General features: G+C 62.2%; 3 protein-coding genes and 1 long non-coding RNA gene across 4 annotated transcripts in view; 1 reads left to right on the top strand and 3 right to left on the bottom strand.

Annotated features, from left to right (window-relative positions):
• The window catches only part of LOC116652602, an 8,695-nt gene extending 8,277 nt beyond the window's left edge, over positions 1-418 (bottom strand). The window contains exon 1 of the long non-coding RNA XR_004305762.1: positions 362-418. This is a non-coding gene — a long non-coding RNA (uncharacterized LOC116652602). The remainder of the gene's footprint in view (positions 1-361) is intronic.
• A 131-nt stretch (positions 419-549) lies between these two features.
• MYG1 (MYG1 exonuclease) lies at positions 550-3,113 on the top strand. The gene is made up of 7 exons (XM_015850368.2): positions 550-748; positions 1,216-1,328; positions 1,417-1,576; positions 1,680-1,829; positions 1,939-2,061; positions 2,418-2,599; positions 2,677-3,113. The coding sequence occupies exons 1-7, from the start codon at positions 575-577 to the stop codon at positions 2,858-2,860; spliced, it is 1,086 nt and encodes a 361-aa protein (XP_015705854.1). The 5' UTR covers positions 550-574; the 3' UTR covers positions 2,861-3,113.
• A 1,143-nt stretch (positions 3,114-4,256) lies between these two features.
• Positions 4,257-11,441, bottom strand: AAAS (aladin WD repeat nucleoporin). The gene is given in 18 exon segments (XM_015850386.2): positions 4,257-4,766; positions 4,911-4,995; positions 5,199-5,262; positions 5,911-5,978; positions 6,073-6,166; positions 6,440-6,530; positions 6,613-6,673; positions 6,883-7,007; positions 7,187-7,307; positions 8,432-8,575; positions 8,739-8,921; positions 9,063-9,161; positions 9,805-9,851; positions 9,999-10,082; positions 10,443-10,505; positions 10,631-10,700; positions 10,702-10,757; positions 11,196-11,441. Coding segments are annotated over 18 exon segments (1,719 nt in total). The 5' UTR covers positions 11,319-11,441; the 3' UTR covers positions 4,257-4,625.
• A 1,888-nt stretch (positions 11,442-13,329) lies between these two features.
• On the bottom strand, positions 13,330-14,772 carry SP7 (Sp7 transcription factor). The gene is given in 8 exon segments (XM_032441626.1): positions 13,330-13,361; positions 13,707-14,134; positions 14,136-14,294; positions 14,326-14,394; positions 14,396-14,477; positions 14,480-14,562; positions 14,564-14,597; positions 14,676-14,772. Coding segments are annotated over 8 exon segments (984 nt in total).
• Positions 14,773-22,448: the final 7,676 nt, after the last annotated feature.

Here is a 22,448-nt window from a genome sequence, read left to right as displayed (position 1 = left end):
GCTGAGTGCCTCAATGGGGCTGAGTGCCTCAATGGGGCTGAGTGCCTCAATGGGGCTGAGTGCCTCAATGGGGCTGAGTGCCTCAATGGGGCTGGGTGCCTCAATGGGACCCCGGGCAGCACCGTGTGCGGGACAAGAAGAGCTCACAGTCCCTGCGTGGACAGCGGGGGGTGGGGACCCTGCAGGCAGCCTGACCTGGGGGGGAATACTGCGTGGGGATGGACCTTGCGTGGGCATGGGGGTCACCCGCGGCAATGGGGCTCCATCTCCGTGCAAATAAAGGTGGCACCGGCTGCATTGCGGGGCCGTGTCGCTCTGTCCCGTCCCCTCAGCCCGGTCTCAGCGCTCCCTTCTCTCGTACCCACGCGTGTTTCAGCGTCGCGGCCCGTCCACGTGTCCGCAGCTCCGCGCCGTGCGCATGCGCGAGTGGGTGGGGGGCGGTGCTGAGCCGCACATGCGCAGTGCTGAAGGGCGGGGCGTGCTGAGACTGCGCATGCGTGGAGGAGATTTAAAGGGGCGGTGCCGCAGCGCAGTGGGGATGTTGTTGTGGAGGCGGTGCTGCGCATGCGCAGTGATGCGAGGCCCTCTGCGTGCCATCCCCATCATGGCGGCCGCCATCACCGGGAGCGGAACCGGCCCCAAACGGGCCCGAACGGAGCCGGTTCTGCGCATCGGAACCCACGACGGCACCTTCCACTGCGACGAGGCGCTGGCCTGTTACCTGCTGCGCCTGCTGCCGCGATACCGGGTACGGACGCGGCCTCTTCGGCCCTCCAGCACCGCCGGGGCCTACAGCCTCAGCGCCGCCCCATTGGGGCCCGCAGTGTCACTGGGCACTTAATGGGACCCCAGACCCATTTACAGCTTCACGCCATTCACTGAGGCCGCACTGCGACCCTCAGCCCCATAATGGGCTCCTCGGTCTCTGCTGGGCTCCGTCCTGCTGCCTTCATTTACCTACTGACCCCTCTTGTATCCCCAGCCCAACGCTGCGGTCCCCAGTGTCACTTATAGGCCGCCCTGTGGTCCCCATGCTCAGCCCTTGGTCCCATCTTGGGGGGCACTTTTAGGTCCCCCAGTCATTGGGGACACACTGAGCCCCCCAGCTCCTCATTGGGTTACTCAGTTCCACCCGTTGGCCTCCCTTATGTCCCCGTTTCCCCCTTAAGTTCCCTGCCCCCCCCCAACCCCCAACCTCACCCCATTCCTCAGTAGGATGCGGAGGTGGTTCGGACCCGGGACCCCCAGCGCCTGGCCCAGTGCGATGTGGTGGTGGATGTGGGGGGTGAATATGACCCCGAGAGGCACCGCTATGACCATCACCAGAGGTGAGACACTGCACCCACACCGGGCTCACCACATAAGGGGGTTCCCCCCACCCCCCCACCCCCCAGAGCTGACCCTGCAACCCCACAGGTCTTTCACCCAGTCCATGCGGAGCCTCCAGCCCAGCAAGCCCTGGACCACCAAGCTGAGCAGCGCTGGGTTGGTTTATTGCCACTTTGGCTCTCAAATCCTTGCTGGGCTCCTGGGGCAGCCAGAGGACAGCCCTGTAGTGACTGCACTCTATGATAAGGTACCGGGGATTTCTGACCCACCAGCACAGCTTTCTATTGAGGAAACAACCCTATGAAAGAAGGGTTAGGTTCCATGTGTTGTGACCCCACCATATCCATAAGCTCTATGAGAACTTTGTGGAGGAGATCGACGCCATCGACAACGGCATCGCCCAGACGGACGGGGAGCCCCGCTACGCCCTCACCACCAACCTCAGCTCCCGTGTGGGGCACCTGAACCCCCGCTGGAACGACCCCGACCAGGACACTGAGGTGGGGACGTGTGGGAAAGGGGGGACATAGGGCTGTGTTCTTTGGGGTCACCTCTGAGGGACACAGGGCTGTGTTCTTTGGGGTCACCTCTGACCTGCTGTATCCACAGGCAGGGTTTAAGCGGGCAATGGAGCTGGTGGGCAGTGAGTTCATGGACAGGCTGGACTACTATCACCGTGCCTGGCTGCCTGCGCGGGTCCTCGTGGAGGACGCCATCCGGCGCCGCTTTGAGGTGCTCCCCACACTTGTTTTGGGGGGTGGGTGGAACCCTGGGGCAGGGGGAGGCTGTGTCCCCTTGGTATTAACCTCCTCACACAGCTCAGGACATGACTGTGCACCCCATCATGCTTCCTCATAGCCACATGCATTCCCCTTTATGCACCCCTGTAGCACTGCGTGCTGTCACGTTCCTTCCCACGCTCCACCACCACTCTCCATGCACCCTGAGCAGATGGTGGTGCATCCCCACAACGCAGGGTCTGATCTGGAAGGGGGCTTTGCTATTCAGATGGAAAAATGCACATGAAGGGGGGAGAAGCTGGGGCACAGGGCCGGACCCCACACAGCCACATCATGTTCCCTCTCCAGGTGGACGCAAGCGGGGTGATGCTGGAGCTCCCGCAGGGCGGCTGCCCCTGGAAGGAGCATCTCTTCAGCCTGGAGAAGGAGCTGGAGCTGCACAACCCGCTCCTCTTGGTGCTTTTCCCCGACCGCAGCGGGCAGTGGCGGCTGCAGAGCGTCCCGGTGGGACCACGCAGCTTCGAGAGCCGGTGAGCCCCGTCCCCAGAGCATGCCCTGCCAGGAGGGGACAGGATCTCACCCCCTGCCCCTTTTCCCACCACTGCAGCCTTCCTCTCCCCGAGCCGTGGCGGGGTGTTCGTGATGAGGCGCTGTCTCAGCTCACCGGGATCCCAGGTTGTGTCTTTGTGCACTCAAGCGGCTTCATCGGAGGCAACCGCACACGGGAGGGGGCGTTGGAGATGGCCCGGAGGACACTGGCACTGCAGGGGGGGGGAGCACAAAGCGGATGAGGCCCCCAGCCCTGCAGGGGCCATCCCCAATGAGACGCCCATGCTGGGACTTCCCATGGACTGTTGCTGGGAACAGCTGAGACCATTCCTACTTGGCTCGATCACAGTGCTGTGAGCTGGGGGAGCCACTGGTCCCAGTTACAGCATTGGACTGATGTGAGAGCACAGAACAGACTTGAGAGGCTTTTAGGATTCAGTGCCCGGCCTGTTATGTATTGGCTGCCAACACCAGTAAAAACCAGTGCATTCTCAACGCGTCTGCTGGTCAGGCAGTGGGAGCTGCTTTGGGGGTGTCCGTGGGGCACATGGGGTTGCAAAATGTCCCACACTGGGGTGCAGAAGCAGGTGCAGCCTCACCACCCCCATTCCCCCCATCCCAGCTGCCCCTGGGAGGGGAACGTCACCAGCCCAGCTGTCCTGGGGAGGACATAGACCCCCCCTCCCGCTGCAGGGCAATGTGGGCAGCCTGGCTGTTCCTGCTGCTGCTGGGGCTGCCCTGCTGCCCCCGAGGCTGCCGCTGTCCTTGGGGGGGTCCCCAGGGCCTTCCCCCCACCGCTGGCAGCCACAATGAGACCCTGGCACGGAGCGGGCAGCCCCGGGTGCCAGATGTGGCCATGCTGGTGGCTGTGGGGGGGTGGCTCGGTGCCGTCCTTGCCTACGTGGGACACTACGTGCGGAGGAGCCGCGCTGAAACCCGGCTGCACCTCGAGTACCTGCGGGCACTGCCCTGCCAGCAGCACAGCCCCGAGGAGGAGGAGACGCTCAGCACCATCCTGTGACACCACAGCAGCAGATCCAAACTGGGGATCCTCACCGCTGAAGCATCTCTAAACATCTCTGCTGTGAGTTGTTTACCCCGTGTCCTCGCGGCTCTCCCAGCACAGCCCCATTGCAGGGTGGGTTGCTGCCGTCCTTTCTGTGGGGTGGAGGAGCAGTTTCCATGCCTTGTTTTGGGGTTTGGCTTTCAGGAGGGTTTTGTGGGTCCTGGGGGTGCTGGCAGTGTGGGCTGAGCAGGGCCCTCCCCATGTCCACCGCAGGGCGATTACAGCGTAATCCCAGGGATTAACCACTTGTAATCCTGGGGTTTAAGCACTGCCCCCCTCAGCCTCCCCGTAATCCCACTGCAGCCCATCTGCTCCCCCAGTGCTGTCCAGAATCACATGGGATGGCATGGGGCTGCAGCAGCACTCATCAATAGGGCTGGGAGGGAAAGGTCTGTTCTGTGCTGGGTCTCACTGAGCTGCAGCACTTCTGGTGGTTCCTTACGCCCTCAAGGTGAAGCCCAAAGGCTGTTTTTAGGGCCGAGGAGCCCTCAGTGCAGCCATTTAACCACAGAGCAAAGCCCCCACACTCACCTGGGGGCTCCCACCCACCAGTGCTGCACACAAACGTTGTGTCAGGAGCCTTCAATCTGCTTTAATTTAAGCACTGAATGGTTCTTCTCTTGCAGGTGCACTCCAGACTACAGCCTGGCAGCGCAGAGCAGCACCAGAGCCCCAGAAGCAAACCCGAGGGGCTTCATCCCCCAACTAACTTACAGGGAAAGTTTCCTTGTTTCCATGGGCAAGGAGCAGAGCGAGGAGCAGAGCAAGGTGTGGGGGATGAGGAGTCACCTTTAATCTGCACGGCGCTGACCCACTGAGCCCCACCTTCCACAGGATGAGCACACGGAGCTGCACAGATACAGAACCCATGGGGGGACAAGAAGGGACCACAGCCCTGCAGTGTCCTGAGACCCTGAACGTCCTGGTTCCATACGCTGCTGTCAGAGCTCGGAGAAGAGCGGCTGCTCCCGCACGCTGCTGCTGGCCGTCACCACGGCGGGGCTGCGGCCGGGGCTGCCGTAGGGCACGCAGGCACTCAGGAAGAAGAAGGGGATGTGGCTGATGGTCCCCGTGGACCAGCACTGGAGAGGACAACGGTACAAAGATCAGCACTGGGCATCGCCGTTCCACATCGCAATGGGTCACCACTGCCCTCCCTGCTCCGCTGGGACAATTCCACCCCCCGAGCTGCAGCAAAGACCCCCCGGAGCCGAAGCTGCACTCACCACGGTCAGCAGCGCTCCCTTCTGGAAGCAGGGATGGAAGGCAATGAGCTGCGGCTCCGCGTTCTGCTCCCCCCGCAGGAACCCGCTGGAAGGGAAAGGAGAGCTGCAGGGAGAGGTGGCACAGCCCGGGCACAGCGGTGACACAAAGGGGTTAATTGGGATCTGTGCTGTGCCAAATGAGAACCACAAAAGGTCTTCAGGATAACGGACAATGTGTCCAAAATGTGACCACGGTGTTCAATCAACCCTACACCAGCACCAGAAGCCCCCAGACCATCTGCTACGCACCACGGCAGGAGCTCAAACACGGGACTGTTGCGGGTACGGAACACAGCCACCACCGTCTGATCTCCTGCAGGGGGAGGGAAGCAGCTGTGAGCTGTGCTGGGGGTGAGGGGCAGCAATGGGGTCAGCAAAGCAGGAGTGATGTGGGGAGTGCAGCCAGCTCTGCATGCAGTGCTCCTGCCCTTCCAAATGGGATCCCCCACTGCAGGATGGGGGCAGCCCAACTGCCCTGCAGCTTTTCCCTCCCCATTTCCTCCCCTCCAGCTTTATAAGCACGACAAAACCAAATGGCTGAGCTCAGGTACAACACAGCATCCCCAGCGCTGCTGCACCTCGGGGCTGTCAAAGCTGTGCTTTGTCTGCAGCCAGGAGGGCCTCAATGGCTCAATTATCCTAAGGCTGCTCCTCCAATAGGGCCGGGGGGGGGCACAGGGTGCAATGTGGGCACTGTGGGAACGCAGAGAGCTGGTGGTGGGGCTGGGAGAGGTGATTTGTGTGTCATGAGTGAGAAGGGAACAGAGCTCTGTCCTCAAGGGATAACCAGGAGCAGACACTGCACAGCGTCACCGTGGGGGTTTGGGGTGTGGGGGGGGATGCTTTGTGCAGAGGGGCAAAGTCACAGTGAGGAAGAGTGGAGAGAAGATGGGTGCTGCCCCCCCCAGCCCCAAGGATTGCCCCTGCAGGATGGGTGGATTTGGGGCATCACAGCTCTGACCTCGGATGATCACCGCCAGCCGCTCCCCGGTGGGGTCCCACACCATGGACTGCACAGCTCCTCCGACCCTGCAGCACAGCACTGTGAGCGCCCACCCATATGCACAGGGCTGGGAGGGGGGCACGGAGCCCCTCCACCTCCCAGCATCGCACACAGACCCACCTCTCCTCCCCATAGTGCGTCTCGAAGGTGGTCTCCGACAGATCTGCCACGATGGAAGCTGTTTTGGAACCTCCCACCTGCCCCTGCATGTCCCCTGCAATGAAGACACAAAGAGAGAACTCACTTCTGCTCCCCTGCTCTGTGCAGGTCGTCTCATTGCCCTGAATCTGCACTTCTCTTCTTAAAATGATGTGGAATTTCTGCCTCTTTGAGCTGTGGAGCCTCCTGCTGTCCTGCCTTTGCTACACCACAGCAGGTAGGAAGCTGTCCCAGATGGATACAGAGCCTCTCTTGGCCACAAGCACCCACAGCTGAAAGCAAAACGACGGCTGGGGGAGCAAATGGGGCTCTATGGGGGGTCACTCACCCCTGTATTCAGAGAAGGACAAGGAGTAGATGACGGACTCTCCCAGCACCGTGAAGAGCAGCCGGCTGCCATCCGGGCTCCAACACCCCGTCTGTGGGGCACAGGGGGGTGTCAGAACGCCCTGCAGACCCCCATGGGGTGGGCAATGCCCCTCCCCACTGTGCCCACCCCACCTGGCAGCGCCCTTTGATGGTTGGCCACTTCTCACACGTCCACATCTGAGCTTCCCAAACTCTGTAAGAGAGAGAGAATGACGTGAGAGGGATAATCTGCCCCAATTCAGCCCCTTCTGAGAGACATCGGACCTAATTTACCCCCATATCTGACCCGGGGGGAAGGGAAGGAGCAAAGGACACAAAGCAGGCAGGCACACTTCAATGGGAGGCAGATGAAAATGGTAATAGAGTGACTAAAAGGAGGAAGGAGCGGGGCCAGGAGCTCACTTGAACACGGCTGAAGGGGTGGCTGCCAGGACCTTGCTGCCATCAGGGGACCACGCCAGGAAGGTGACCCCGCCGCCCCCAAACCACTGCAGCTGGACACAGTTCTCAGTGGACACATCCCACACCTGGAGGGGACAGAGGGGTTTGGGACATCGCAGAGCTCCCACCATCAGTCAGAGCTCAGACGTGGTCACTGCTTCACATCTCAGTGCTCCATGTGTCCTTGGAGGAGGTGCTGCCCCCCAAGTGTCCCAGCAGTGGGGTGACAACCCTGGACCCCCCCCAGACACAGCCCCACACTCACCAGCATGGCCGTGTCCACGGGTGAGGCTGAGAGCAGCAGCTTCCCGCTGGGTGCCCACGCCAGGCTGGTGACGGGGCTGTGCCCGGGGTAGGACAGCACCTGGGCACAGCCAGACGAGGGTCTGCAGGGACAGAAACCACAGCTGATACGGGGACAGGAGGGATGCAAAGGGCTGGTGATGCACCACAGCTCCTTCTGTACCCACAGCGGGGACGGACACCAGCCTGGATTTAACCTGAAGCCCAGTGAAATGGGATGGACAGCCCTCAAAACAGGATGGATGGCCCTCAAAAGGAGGTGGACCGCCCTCAAAACGGGATGGACCGCCCTCAAAACAGGATGGACCGCTCTTAGAATGGTATGGACAGCCCTTGAAACGGGATGGATGGCCCTGGACAGCCCTCGAAATGGGATGGATGACCCTCAATATGGAACGGACAACCCTCAAAATGGGATGGACGACCCTCAAAAGGGATGGACGACCCTCAGAATGTGATGGACGGCCCTGGACAGCCCTCGAAATGGGATGGATGACCCTCAAAAGGGATGGACGGCCCTCAAAATGGGATGGATGGCCCTGGACAGCCCTCGAAATGGGATGGATGACCCTCAAAAGGGGATGGACGGCCCTCAAAATGGAATGGATGACCCTCAAAAGGGGATGGACGACCCTCAAAAGGGGATGGACGACCCTGGACAGCCCTCGAAATGGGATGGATGACCCTCAAAATGGGATGGACGGCCCTGGACAGCCCTCAAAATGGGATGGACGACCCTCAAAATGGGATGGATGGCCCTCAAAAGGGGATGGACGGCCCTCAAAAGGGGATGGACGGCCCTCAATACGGGATGGACGGCCCTGGACAGCCCTCGAAATGGGATGGATGACCCTCAAAAGGGACGGACGGCCTTCAAAATGGGATGGACGGCCCTCAAAATGGGATGGACGACCCTCAGAATGTGATGGACGGCCCTGGACAGCCCTCGAAATGGGATGGATGACCCTCAATATGGGATGGACGACCCTCAAAATGGAATGGACGGCCCTCAAAAGGGGATGGACGACCCTTAAAAGGGGATGGACGACCCTCAAAAGGGGATGGACGACCCTCAAAAGGGGATGGACGACCCTGGACAGCCCTCAAAATGGGATGGACGGCCCTCAAAATGGGATGGACGGCCCTCGTTGTGCAGTGTGGGGTCAGGGCCACGAGTTGTGGGTCTGTCCCCATGTGGGAACATCACCTGGTGGACAGGGATGTGGGGTCCAGGTGCCACAGGAGGACGCAGCTCTGGCAGGCGACAGCCAGGATGGAGGCACACAGCGGCTTCCAGGCCACAGCAGCCACGTTCCTCTGCAGCCGATGCTTCAGCGACGGGATGGTGGCACTGCGGGGAGGAAGGAGCGTGACAGGAGGCCAACAGCAACGTGGGACCTCAGTGCAGCCCTGACCACGGTGGGAGCCTAAAGCCTAATGTGGGATGGGGGACCCCCCCCTTAGAGGGGACAGAGGGGACCCAGGCGGGTGATGGCGGCGCTGCTGGAGCACACCTGGTGTGATTATTCAGCTCCTGCAGCCCGGGGGGAGAGCTGGCACTTGTTGGCTTGAAATCCCAACTGGGGGAGAGCGGCTCAGCGGGGCAGCGCTGCGTGGGGCGCAGCAAGAGCAGGGAGAGTCTTCTCTTAAGGAGAGCTTTATACGCCTGCCGGGACCCGCCGGGGGAGCAGGGAGACCTAGGGGAGAAAGGAGGCTGAAGGGCGAGAGAAAGCCTAACAGAGCTATGGGAGCAGTGAGAGCGCAGGGGGGAGTCCTGGGTGCTCAGGGTGGTTGGTTTGGGTTTGGGGTGGTGGGTCTGGGGCTGCCCCCCTCCTCACCTGCTGGAGTTGTAGACCCGCACCGAGTCGTCCAGCAGAGCCACGGCGAATTTGCTGGTGTGTGGATGCCAGGCGAAGGCACGGATACTGCAGCCAGCCCTAAGGGAGGAAAGGAGGGAGGGAGGGGGCACAGGGAGCAGCCCAGACCCACATCTGCCCCCCCCCCCCCCCCCCAATTCCAAGTCCCAAAGCCACCCACCCCCAAATAAACCTCAGTGAGATGGTGATTTCTCACCGGCTGCTCAACAAACTGACACTGCTCTATTTAACCAAGCCCTGGTTGGGTTTAATGCTGCTCCTCCTGCGTGCACAGCACAGCACCAAGGCACCAAACAGCCCCAGGTGATGGGATTCCCCTCAATATCCCTGTGCTGGAGGCTGAGCATTGAAGATGGGGGTGATGCCATCCCCTCCCTGTGCTCCATAGCACCGTTCTATAGGTGTGGGGGTACCACCCTATAGGTGTGGGGGTACCATCCTATAGGTGTGGGGGTACCATCCTATAGGTGTGGAGGTACCACCCTATAGGTGTGGGGGTACCATCCTATAGGTGTGGGGGGTACCAGCCTTAATAAATGTGGAGGTAACAATCCTCTAGGTGTGGAGGTACCATCCTATTGAGGTGTGGGGGTACATCTATAGGTGTGGGGGTACCATCCTATAGGTGTGGGGGTACCATCCTATAGGTGTGGAGGTACCACTGGATGGGGTGACAACACACACAAGGTCTCTCAGCACTCACCAGTCAACTGCCTGGGAGAAGACATTGATCATATCCTCGCTGCTCAGCTGCAGGGGAAGGGGCAGACGTGAGTTAGTGCTGAGCAGGCAGGAAGCCCCTCCTGCTCCCCCCCCCCTCCAGCCCTTTGCTGCCCCATTTCAGAGCTGTTTCTCCCCCCATCACAGAAGGGAACCCTGCAGCGTTGTGGAACCCACCGAGAGGTGTGGGAGGAGGGAGCCGTGCAGGGCTGAGAGCCCCCGGCACACGGTCAGGACGCAGCTCAGGGCCGTCCTCAACCACTGCAGCCCTGCAGGGAACACAGAACGTCAACCAGGAGGGGACCCACAGGAGTGGGGTGGCATGGAACAGTGATGGGGGGCTGCAGGGATGGGATGTGGGGGCTGCAAGCGATGGATGGGGGGCTGCGGGAAGAGATGGGGGGGCTGCGGGGATGATGGGGGGCTGCGGGGATGAATGGGGAGCTGCAGGGAATGGAATGATATGGGGCTGCCAGGGATTCATATGGGGCTTGCAGGGATGGGATGAGGGGGACAGCAGGGATGATGGGGGTTGGCTGCAGGGATGATATTGGTGGCTGTGGGTTGCGGGGCATGATGGGGGGCCGCAGGGATGATGGGGGCTGCCAGGGCCCTCCTGGCCTCAACTCCCCTCCTCCTCGAGCTGACGATCTCCTTCAGCAGCCCATAGAGCCCCGTCCCTCTGCAGACAAAGCCCATCAATGGGGGGTGGGTTATGGGGACCCCAAACCTTCTCCCACCTGCAGAGCAGTAACTAAACGGGGCTGTGCAGGGCTCAGCACCAGCAACTATTATGGGGGGGGGACTCACCATGCACAGAGGACCCTCTTCCAAAGGGCCTCACGGTGGTGCAGGAAGGGCTGAGCCCCCGACTCGGGCGGCCGGGACCTTCAAACCGTCCCTCGAGGCAAGAGTGAGTGACGGGCAGCGCTGCAGCTGGGGGGATAAATGGGAGGGTGTAAGGAGGGAGGGGGGGAAATACAGCGTGGGAATGGGATTTGAGTGGGAACAGGGGGGGTTCTGCTTCTGGGGGGGGGGGGGGGGAGAGTAGGGGGGTGGGGGGTCCGCACTGAGAGCCTAAAAGGAAAGAATTAGGGGAGGGTAGAGAGGGGGGGGGGTTCCAGCACAGTCTTAAGGGCAAAATGGGGAGGGTGGTCTCAAGCTTTTAGAGGAACGTTGGAGGGGTCCAAACACACTTTGGGGGGGGGGGGGGGGGGGGGGGGGGGGGAAATCCCGAGCCCATTTTGGAGGGAAATGAGGGTGTCCCAGTAAACATAGGGGGGAGGGGGCAGGAATGGGGGTTCGGGGTCCCTGTGGGGGGTTGGGGGTCCGAAACCGCTCCGGTTCTCTGGGGGGGGGGGGGTGGTTCCTCACCAGACTCTGGAAGTCGAGCGGTAGCGGCTCCCCGCGCTGCCCGCACAGCAACGCGTTGTTAAACTCACACAGAGTAACGGAGCCCGGGGGGGGCGGGGGGGGGAACAGCGCCAGGGAGCACATGGCGACCGGAACCGGAACCGGGACCGGAACCGGGACCAGAACCGGGACCGGAACCAGCACCGACCGCGGCTCCGTTCAACCGCCAACGGAACCTCGCGAGGGACAAACCGCGCCGCGTTCCGCTCCGTGTGGGGGGGGCGTTAAAGGGGCCGCACCGCAGGACTCCCAACACCCCCCCCCCCTCGTGTGGCTGTTCTCGCTGTAACGGGAGCTGATCTCTTGGTGGGCCCACCCCCAAGGAGCGTTGCCGCTTTAAGAGGACTCGGCGCGCCCTCTCGGGGGCGGGAAAAAGGCGCGTGTCATTATTGGCGCGCGGGGTTCGGTTCGGTCTCGGTTCGGTGTCGGTTGTGTGGTCCGGTGGGTGCCCTATGGGCAGCCCCTTTATTGGGGCCCCACGAGGAGCCGCATCCCCACGTGTCGGGGTCCCACGGGTGTCCCACGTGGGGACTGGTCTCTATTGGGGTCCCATGGGTGTCTATACGCCCCTCTATTGGGGTCCCCGAGGTCCCCATATCTCCCTTTACTGGGGTCTCCGATGTCCCCACATCCCCCTATTGGGGTCCCATGGGTGCCCCTGTACTGGGGTCTCATGGCTGCCTGCATCCCTGTGTTCCCCTATGGGCATCCCCCTGCATTGGGGTCCCCTGGGTGCCATATAGGAACACCCCCCTATTGGGGTCCCTTCACCCCTCTGCCCCCATCCCATCCCATTTGGATCCCCCCAAATTTCTCCTCCCAGTCTCATCTCCCCCCCCCCCATCCCACTTTCGCTTCCCTTTATGACATTTATCTCCGTGTTTTCCTTTCGGTGGCCGCAGGAGTTATTTTAATTTCTTCAGGATATTAAATAAACTCTCTGTATGGGGGGGGGCGGGGGGCTGCGGTGGGGGGCCCTGCCATTCCTGACCCGTTACGGAGCGAGCAGGGTTTGATAGGAGACAACGATTTGGACGGCGCCGATCGCTGCGAGACATCAGAGCCACCGCAGCGCTGGCGTGGCGCCCCCCCCCCTGACATTATATCCCTAAAGCCGGGAGGGATGGGGAGTTATAGGGGGGGGGGGGGGCGATGGTGGCTTTGGGACCGGAGCGGTTTTGGGAGGCTCCCGTTTGGGGTTTGGCTCCGGGATGTGGGCGGATGAGTTCGGAGCCCTTTGGCAGCCGCCCACCCACAGCGAGCAGCGTTTTGGGGGGGGGGAAACCCTCAAATCCAAATCCATCCTCTTGGGGGGGGTACGATGCAAGATGGCACCCCCACCCTAAATCCCACCCTAAATCCCACCCTTGTGGTGGTGACTGCGTGGAGACAGCGGGCTGGGGGTGTCCCCGTGCCTCAGTTCCCCTTATGGGTTGTGTTGTGTGTCCCCCCCCCAGCCCTACGGTGGTGATCAGCGCGGTCGGCACAACGTTGGCACCACCCGGGGTGGCACTTTCCACGCTGGCACGGGGACACAGCGCTGTCCCTATGGGCGCCGCAACCGACCCGTTCTGACCCCCCCCAAAAAGCCCCATAGTGGAGCTCAGCCCAAAGGCCGGAGCTCGGAGCGATGCGGGTGTCCCATATGGGGTCACACGTACAGACAGACCCACGTGCGATGGGGGGAGCTGAGGTGTGGGGTGAAGCTGGAGGAGGGACACTGTGTTGTGGGCACAGCCGTGTCTGTGGGGTCCCTCTATGGGGGGTTTGTGGGCACACAGTGATAGGGACACGGGTCTGTGGGGTTGGGGTGGTTTGTGGGGTCACTGAGACACGGGGGGATGGAGATGGAGGGACACGAGAGCACAGGGATGAGGGTCCATAAGGCCCGGGGGGGTGGGGGGGGGCAAAGCAGAATCACCCCCATAGTGTGGGGTGTGGGGACCCCAAGTGGGGACACCCCATAGTGGGGCACCGTGTGGGCTGTGTCCTGCACTGCACCCCCCTGTGCCTCAGTTTCCCCTCTTGTGAGATGGGGGGGGGGGGGTCGCGTGTCGCTTGCTGCTCCTGGTGAATCCTTTATTGCATTTATCGTTTATTTCTTTATTGGGGGGGGGGGGTTGCCAGCTAAAAAGGGGGGGGGGCACATCAGCGCCTGACGACACGGGCAGGTTAATGGGTGAGGAGGAGGAGGGGGGAACCCGGTCCCTGAGCTCTGTGCGGGGTGAGAAAAGTTTTCGGGGGGAGAAAACAATATGGGGGGGGGACACAAAGGAGGTGCCCACCTGGAACACTCCCCCCAGCACGACCCCACGCTATAATTTAAGCCATAAATTATAATGGATATTGCGGGGCCTGTGGGTCAGCGAGGGGGGGAAAAGGGGGGGGTTGTTTTTTTTGGGGGGGGCACCCCGAAATAAATACCGAGGGGGGAGAAGGGGGAAAAGGGGGGGGTCAGATCTCCAAACAAACTGCCCCCCTCGGGGCTGCCCGCGTCCCCCCGCGGCGACGGAGCGATGGGGCGGCGGGGAGAAGCGGCGGAGCCGGGGGAGGGGGCGGGTTGTTCTGGGGGGTCGGGGGGGCCGATGGGGGCGGCTCGCGAGCTTTGGGGTGGCGGGGTCGCGTGAGTCTTCTGGTGTTTGCTGAGGTGGTCGGACGGCGGGTGAAGCGTTTGCTGCAACAACACGCAGGTGAATTTCTTCTCCCTCGTGTGGGTGCGGACGTGACGCTCCAGCTCGTCGGAGCGGGTGAAGCGCTTCCCGCAGAAGAGCCAGTTGCAGACGAAGGGCCGCTCGCCCGTGTGCCAGCGCAGATGCGCCTTCAGGTGCGACGTCTTGCCGTACACCTTGCCGCAGCCCGGGATGTGGCAGCTGTGCAGCCCCTTGCTCCGCAGACTCCCCCGCCGGCCCCAGCCGCTCGGCCTCCTGGCAGTTGGGGCAGTCGCACGATGCTCGCCCCCCCGGCGACCCCCCCCCTCCCCGCTCCCCCTCGCAGCGCTTTGCCCCCCCCACCCCCCCCACCACCGCGACCCCCCCACCCGGCTTCGCTTTTTCGGGGGCGCCGCCGTCGGTGACACCCCCGAGCTCGCCGTTACGGGGTGGGGTTGAGCGGCCCGAGTTCGGAGCCGTAAGCGGGCAGGGGGGGGCTGAGAGCGGGCTGGAGCCTGCAGGGAGCCCTGCAGCCCCTCGGCCCCCCCGGGACCCCCCAACCAACCCCGTTGGGGATGCACGTCCCACCAAGCGGGGGTCGCCGGCCCCGACCCCCCCGGCAGCCCCCCCCGAGGCCGCCCTTTTACCACGAGCCGTAGGGATGCGGCATCTCCAGCGCGGTAGACCCCCGGCAGGCAGTCACCGGACGGGTGGCCTTTTTAGCAGCCACCACCACCGGAGCGCCCAGCACCTCCTGCGTGGGGCCGCCCGTGGGGAACGCGGCCGAACGGGCCGTAATGCGGGCCGTAGGGCCGGGGGACGCCTGGGGGCTGACGGACGGGGACAGCAGCCCCGCGGCGCTGGGGAAGCGGCGGTGTAGGAATCCCCATAGTGAGCGATGGGCGGCGGTCAGCGGGGACACGGAGCCATGGGTCTGTGGGGAGAGGAGAAAGTGGGGGGGGTTAGAAAGAGGGGTCGGGGGTCCGCGGTGCGACGGGGCAGCGTTGGGTGCAGCTGAGCGCCGCGGGGAGGCGCCCCCGCCCCACACATGGGGCTGCTCGGAGGGCTCATAGAGGGGCTCAAGAGCCGGCTGTGCTACGACCCCCCCCCACCTCCCCCCCAATCTCTGCTCCCTTTATGCCCTTTTAATCAAATTTACGCTGCGGCCTCCAACCCCCCACGGCGACTTCCTCTCCTTTATTTCCCTGCAGCCCCACGGCAGCGGGCTGAGACCCCCCCTCAAACAACCCCACATCACCCCCCAAACCCCAATCACCCCCCAACCCCAATCACCCCCTTTTACTCTGTTTCCTTCACCCTCTGTCCGGCTTTTTTCAGCTTTTATATATAATAATCCATCTATATAAACATACATATAAACCCCCCCCCCCCTCCTCTTTGGTTATTGCTCCTATTTTTAAGCCGTGGCCGCAGCTCTCGCGTCCCTCCAAGGATAACAAGGGCAGGCTGTGCCCCGGGAACGCTGCCCCGCCGCCGCAGCCTTAATTAAAACCAGCGCCCGACGATGGAGGGGCTGAAAATAGTGCGCGGAGATCAGGGCTGAGAACGGCGGCAGCTCAGTGCACGGGTGGGAGGGGGCGGCTCCGGGTTCCCCCCTTTGAGCCCCTCAACCCCGAGCAGAGCCGCTATTGGGGTCCCTCCATCCCCAATTCCCCGTCCCTGGGGTCCGGTCTGTGGTCCCCAATGCTGCTCATCCCCCCCCCCGTTCCCCTTGTTCCTTATCTCACCTTCCCAACCCCTGATCCCAAACCCTCACCCCATTATCCCAAGTCCCCGATCTCTGCTCCCTTGTCCCTAAGTTCCATTTCTGACCCATCATTCTCACTCCTCTGCTCCTTGGCCCACGTTCCCAAACTCATTTCCAGGTCCCCCCATCCTGTGTCCCCAAACCCCATCCCTTGTCCCCATTCCCTTGTCCCCATCCACAGTCCCAAATCCCCAAACCTCATTCCTGGTCTATACTCCACACCAAGCCCTTGATTCCTTGTCCCCTCTCCCACGTCCTCAAATCCCATCCCATATCCTGGATCCCCAGCCCCATTTCCATGTCCCCATCCCGCAGCCCTCTGCCCCCATTCCCTGTCCCCAAAGCTGCTGCTGTCCCAAACCCCAGCGCCCACCTCACCCCCTGCCTCAGTTTCCCCATCCCTTCTGCTCCTTTCAACCCATAGTCACCAAGGGGGCCCTGTCTGTCCCTCACAGGGTGGGTCTGGTTTGGGGTCAGCACAGGATGGAGGTGGCACTCGGTGCTGTCCCCCCCCCAGGTCCCTGCAGGGGTGGAGGGCAGCAAGGGGGAGGATGAGACCCTGACGTGTGTGTCCCCATCTCCTGGTCCCCGCGGCTCCCAGGGGCCGCGTTGTGTCATCGTGGCTGTCCCTGGTGGCCCCGTGCCAGGGGAGACGTGGCCCCATTGCCAGGTCCAGGATGACACCACAGCCCTGGGGACAGACGTGGCCCCACTGCACATTGTGGGGCACCAGGAGTCACGGGGGTCGTCAGCTCTGGGTTCAGACACGTCCCCATCACCAGGTCAGGGGCACGGAGCTGCTGGGGATGGCGCTGCATCACAGGGCTCCCATATCCTAAGGATCCCATATCCCATATAGGATCCCATATCCCATATAGGATCCCATATCCCAGTGGTCCCATATCCCAAGGGTCCCATATCCCAATGATCCCATATCCCAAGGGTCCCATATCCCAATGATCCCATATCCCAATGATCCCATATCCCAATGGTCCCATATCCCAAGGGTCCCATATCCCAGGGATCCCATATCCCAGTGATCCCATATCCCAATAGTCCCAGATCCTAAGGGGTCTCTGCACTGAGGTCCCATATCCTTTGATTCCTATATCCTGGGAATCCCGTATCCCAGAGGTTCTGTATCCCCATGGGGGGATTCCTGTATCCTGATGGTCCCCATACCCCATTGGTCCCATTTCCTAATGGGGAGAATGGGATTTCCCCTGTCTTGTAGGTCCCTGTCCCCAGATGTCCCCCCTCCAGCTCTAGAGACCCCCACAATGCTGAGGCTGTCCCCATATCCCCATAGTGTCCTCATGTCCCCATATCCTGATGTTGTCCCCATACCCCGATGGTATCCCCATGTACCCACTGTGTCTCCATATCCCCACGGTGTCCCCATATCCCCTATAGGATCCCCATATCCCCTATAGGATCCCCATATCTCCCTATAGGATCCCCATATCTCCTATAGGATCCCCATATCCCCATCATGTCCCCTTATCCCTATTGTCCCATTGTGTCCCCATATCCCTACGGTGTCCTTGTGTCCCTATATCCCCATTGTGTCCCCATATCCCTATGGTGTCCCTGTGTCCCTATTGTGTCCCCTTATCCCCATGGTGTCCCCATGTCCACATATCCCCATGGTGTCCCCATGTCCCCATATCCCCATCATGTCCCTATATCCCCATCATGTCCCTATATCCCCATTGTGTCCCCATATCCCCATTGCATCCCCATATCCTCACTATATCCCCATGTCCCCATAACCCCATTGTGTCCCCATGTCCCCATAGTGTCCCCATGTCCCCATATCCCCACAGTGTCCCCATATCCCTACGGTGTCCCTGTGTCCCTATTGTGTCCCCTTATCCCCATGCTGTCCCCATGTCCACATGTCCCCATGGTGTCCCCTTATCCCCATTGCATCCCCATATCCCCACTGTATCCCCGTGTCCCCATAACCCCATTGTGTCCCCATATCCTTACAGTGTCCCCACGTTGTCCCCATATCCCCGTGGTGTCTCCCCGTCCTTACCGCACTCCGTGCTCTGGCTGCGCTCAGGTTCGGTGTGAATGGACGGGAGGTACCGGAGGGGCCGGAGCTGCCGGTACCGGGATGCCGAGGTCGGGGATGCCGGTACCGGGTCCGCTGGCGGAGCAGCACCGCCGCCGCCCGCCCCGCTGTGCCGCTGCGTCGGGGTTGGGCCGGGCCGGGACCGGGGCCGGGAGCCCTCCCCGAACCGCCCCTATAGGGCGGGGGGCGGCGGGGATGGGGCGGGAGGGGACGGGGAAGGGGGAAGGAAAAGAGGGGAGGGGGGAGGAGGGGGAAGGAGGAGGGAAATGGGAAGAAATGAGGATGAAAGTGGGAAAAGGTGAAAGAGGAGGAAAAAGGGGGGAGGAAGGAGGAAAAAAGGGGGAAAAGAAGGAAAAAGTGAGAAAAGTATTAAAAAAAGAGAGGAAAGAAGGGGGAAATAAGAAAGAAAAGGGGAAAAAAGAATGGGAAGGAGAAAGGGAAAGGGCCAAAAAGGAGCAAAGGGGAAGGAAAAGGGGAAAAGGGGGAAAGGAAAAGAGAAGGGCTGGGGAGAGAAAGGGAAATGGGAGGGAAAAGTGATGGAGGGAAAGGAAAAGGGAAAAGGGAAAGAGGGACAGGAGGAGGGAATGGGGGCGATGGGGGGATAGAGGGGTGGGGGGGATGGGGGGGATGGGGGCGATGGGGAACCCAGCGGCCTCTGGGGGGGGCTGAAAGCAGCCCCAAATGGTGCCTGGGGGACACAGAGGGGACGGGGACAGAGCCGGGATCGGGGTGGGAATGGGGATGGGGATGGGGTTGTATCGGGGTGGGGATATGGATGGAGCACGGCTGGGGTTGGGGGTGTCAGGAGTGGGGTGTGGGGGCAGCGGGGATGGGGACAGAAAGGGGACGGGGGAGAAGAGGAACCAATGATGGGAATGGGGGGGGAATGGGATGGGGAGGGGGATGGAGGGGAGCAGCAGGGGGGTCCTGGGGATGGGGATCTCTGTTTCCCTATGAGCACCCGAACCACGTTAAAAAATCCATATAAACATATGAACATATAGATGGATTTGGGCCTTTTTTCCTCCCTCTCTGTGTCTATTTTTTTCCTTCTTTTCCCCCAAATGTCCCATTCTGGAGCCAGCGGGGCCTTTTCCCAGCCCTGACTCAGGGCTTTCCGCTCCGCAGCCGCTGAATAACGGCCCCAACCACCGGCGCCGCTCAACACCACAACCACGGCCCCCCCCCATTGAACACCACAACCAACCACTGCCCTCCCCCCCCCCCACAACCTCCCCCTTCACATCAATGGGGCGCCCACTGATCCCCACCACCCATAGTGGGACACACGGCTGGACCCCGGGGTGGGGATCAACCTGATGGGGGGATAAACCCTATAAGGGTTTTATTTCGGGGGGGGGGGGCAACGATCCATGGGGTAGTGGGGGGCTGAGGGGGGCAGAGCTGTGCTGGGTGGGGGGGTCAGTGCTGCCCCATTGCACAGCACGACCCCATATCCCTCCTGCACCGCTTCCTCCATCTCCCCTTCCCCGACTCCCCCCCCACCTCCCCATCTCTCCCTCCCTTCCTCCATCCTTCCCTTCACCTTCCAGCCATCCCTCCATCCCTTCCATCTCCCCATCCTTCCCTCCACCCTCCTAAGCCCCCTCTCCCTTCCTTCCATCCTCCCATCCCTCCCTCCATCACTTCCTCCCCCTCCATCTCCCCATCACCCCCACACCCCCTCTTTATCTCCCTCCTTCCCTATTGCTCCCTCTCCCCTCTCTCCTTTCTGACCCTCTCTCCCATTCCCCCCATCCCCACCTTCCCTTTACCTGGCTCAGGATGTGAGATGAGTTTGGGGGGGGGGGGTGATACACTTCTGGCCCTATGACATGAAACTGGGGGTTCCCAGACCCCATGACATCATTTGGGGGGGGGGGTCTCAGACCCCATTACTTCAACCTGGGGGCTCTCACCCACTCAATGAGTCTGGGGGTTCTCAGACCCTTTACCATGAGTTTTAAGGGGGTTCTCTGCTCCCACACCATGAGTTTGGGGGGGGGGACACAGAGGTTGCAGCTCATTGAGCCCAAGATGGAAACGTCCCCATCCCAGGGTGGGGGACACCCCCGGCCCCCCCCGACCCCCCACACCCTGCGGTCACCACGCAGCAGTGGGGCCGGGGGCTGCGCAGCCCTTCAAAGGGAGAGAACCGTCCACAAATGGTTTCCATGTGTGTGGGGGGAGTGGGGGCACTGGGAGGGGGGGGGGGAGTGCTGGGAACGTGGCACTGGGGATGGCAGACTGGGAATAGTGGGAATGGGGACACCCCATAGCATCCACTCCCACTCCATAGCATCCCCCGTCACCCCACAGCATCCCCCTTCAACCCCATAACATCCCCCCTCCCACCCTACAGCATCCCCTTCAAGCCCCATAGCACGCCCTCTCCCACCGCCATAGCAAACTCACCCACCATAACCAGTCCACAATACGCCACCGGAGAGCATCCCACCTCAACCCCATAGCATCCACGCATCCCAACATCCATAGCATCGCCTCCCGCGCCACCCCAGTAGAATCCCGCCCTCCGCCCATCAAGCATCCCTCTCTCACCCCCAGATAGCCATCCCCCTTTCATCACCTCCAGGGCGAACAGCATCGATCCCCTCCAACCCATAAGCCCATCCCCTCATCTCACCGCCCAAGCATCACCCCCCTCCATCACACCCAATAGCATACAGCCCCGTCACCCCGGCTGCATCCCCCCTCCAACCCCATAGCAATAACCACCACGCACCAATACGCTCGCATCCCCTCTACACTCCAAGCTCCTCCCCTCCTCACCCCAACAGTAGGATCCCCCCGTCCACGCAGCCGCCAACCTAGCATCCCCCCTCCGCTGCTGCTCCCCATCTCCACCACTTCCCATCAGTCCCAAACCCACCCCCACGCACCGTTTCCCCTCGCCCTCTCTGTCCCTACACCCCCCTCACCCAATCCTCAGCTGTCCCGTGTCCCCGTCCACAACCACGCACAATGGATTGGATCACGGTCTCTAAGCCCCTCCCTGTCGGCTGTGGGACCCCACAGCTTTTGGGGTGGCAGCGGCACCAGCTCCCCGTCTCCCCGCTCCCGCCTCCCCATACCGCCCCCTCCCCATCATCCCCGTCCCGTCCGCAGGGCCTCCCCCCAGCTATTTTTCTTTTGCGGTCGGAGGCCCCAAATCAATATGCCGGCGGCCCCATATACGTGTGGGTGCGCAGCGGGCACTGCTGCAGCGCCCACGGGCTTCCGGGCCCGGCCGCGCCCGGGGGGGGCTGGGGGATGGGGGGGGCCTGTGGCCGGCCGGGGGGGGTTATGCCCGCGGCCGGGGGCGCCGCTACCTGGAGACCGGGGGGGCCTATGGAGACGGGGGGGGCGACTATGGGACCGGGGGGGCTATGACGGCCGCGGGGGGCTGTGGGGACGGGGGGCTATCGGCGCATACGGTGGCGGCTGCGTGGGCGACCGGGGGGCTATGGGGAAGCGGGGGGCTACGTGCGACAACGGGGGGGGACCTATGGGGTGCCGGGGGTATAGGGACTCTTCGGCGATGGCCCAGAGTCGATAAGAGCGGTTAGGAACCCCCTGGAGCCCCACTGCCCTTGCTCCGACCTCCCTTCCCAACATAGACTCGGGAATGTTATCATGGATGGGCGGTCGTGTGGAACCTGGGGGGGGGGGTCAGGAGGCGGGTCGGTGCCCTGGGGGGGGTTCCATGAGGTAATGGGGGAGAGGGGGCGGGAAGTGTTGGGGGATAAGTCAGTGTTGAATTGGAGGGGACCCAGTAAGACCTGCGGGGGTTTGGGGTTTCTATGGGGGTCTGGGGGGAACCTATGGAATTTGGGATGACTGGTGTGGATATGGGGTTCCCCACGTCACTATGGGATTTGAGGGGACTTATGGAGATCTAGGGGGACCCTATAGGGTTTGGGGGAACTTATGGGGACCTGGGGGGACCCTGTGGGATCTGAGGGTCCTATGGGGACTGGAAGGGAATGATGGGGACCTGGGGAGGACCCATGAAGTTTGGGTGGACCTACGGAGTTTGGGGAACCTGGGGGGGATCTATGGGTTTTGGGGGAACCTTTGGGGCTTGGGGAACCTATGGGCACCTGGGGAGGGGTCTATGGGGTTTGTGGGTCCTATGGGGACCTGGGGGGACTCAGAGGGACCCAGGGGTGGGGGGGGGACCCGGGGATGCCGGGGCAGAGGTTACCGCGGGGCCGAGAGCTGCCCACGCCCCGGGCGCTTCCTCCCCCCCCCTGTAATTATCCCCCACCCGCGGCTATAAATAAATACCTGCGGTGACCGCCTGGTCCCAACCCACAGGGACACCGGCTGTGGGGGGGCAGGGGACCCCCCAGCACCGACCCCCGGGACCGGTGAGACCCCCGCTCCAACCCCCACCCCCTCATCTGCCTGGGTGCCCCTCGGTCTCCCCCAGCCCCTGTGACCCCCCCAGAGCTTTGGATCCCCACTTGGACTCAGTGACCCCCTCTATGACCTCTCGAGTCCCCCCAAAATGCCCAAGACCCCCACGGACCCCCCCCAATAATGGCCTGGGGACCCTCCTACGGTGATAACCCCCCCCCAGTGGATTGGGTCCTCCCCGCGACTGCAAGAGACCCCCCCACCCCAGAGCTCTGGGTCCCCTCAATGTCCCTAACTGGGCCCGGAGCCCCCTCCTTGCGACCCCTCATATCCCCCATATCCCAGAGAACTGCATGGGG

Source organism: Coturnix japonica, unplaced genomic scaffold (assembly GCF_001577835.2).
Source record: "Coturnix japonica isolate 7356 unplaced genomic scaffold, Coturnix japonica 2.1 chrUnrandom339, whole genome shotgun sequence".
NCBI classification, from domain to species: Eukaryota; Metazoa; Chordata; class Aves; order Galliformes; family Phasianidae; genus Coturnix; species Coturnix japonica.
Note: the sequence above shows the minus strand (reverse complement) of the source record. Positions and strands in the feature narration are given on the sequence as shown.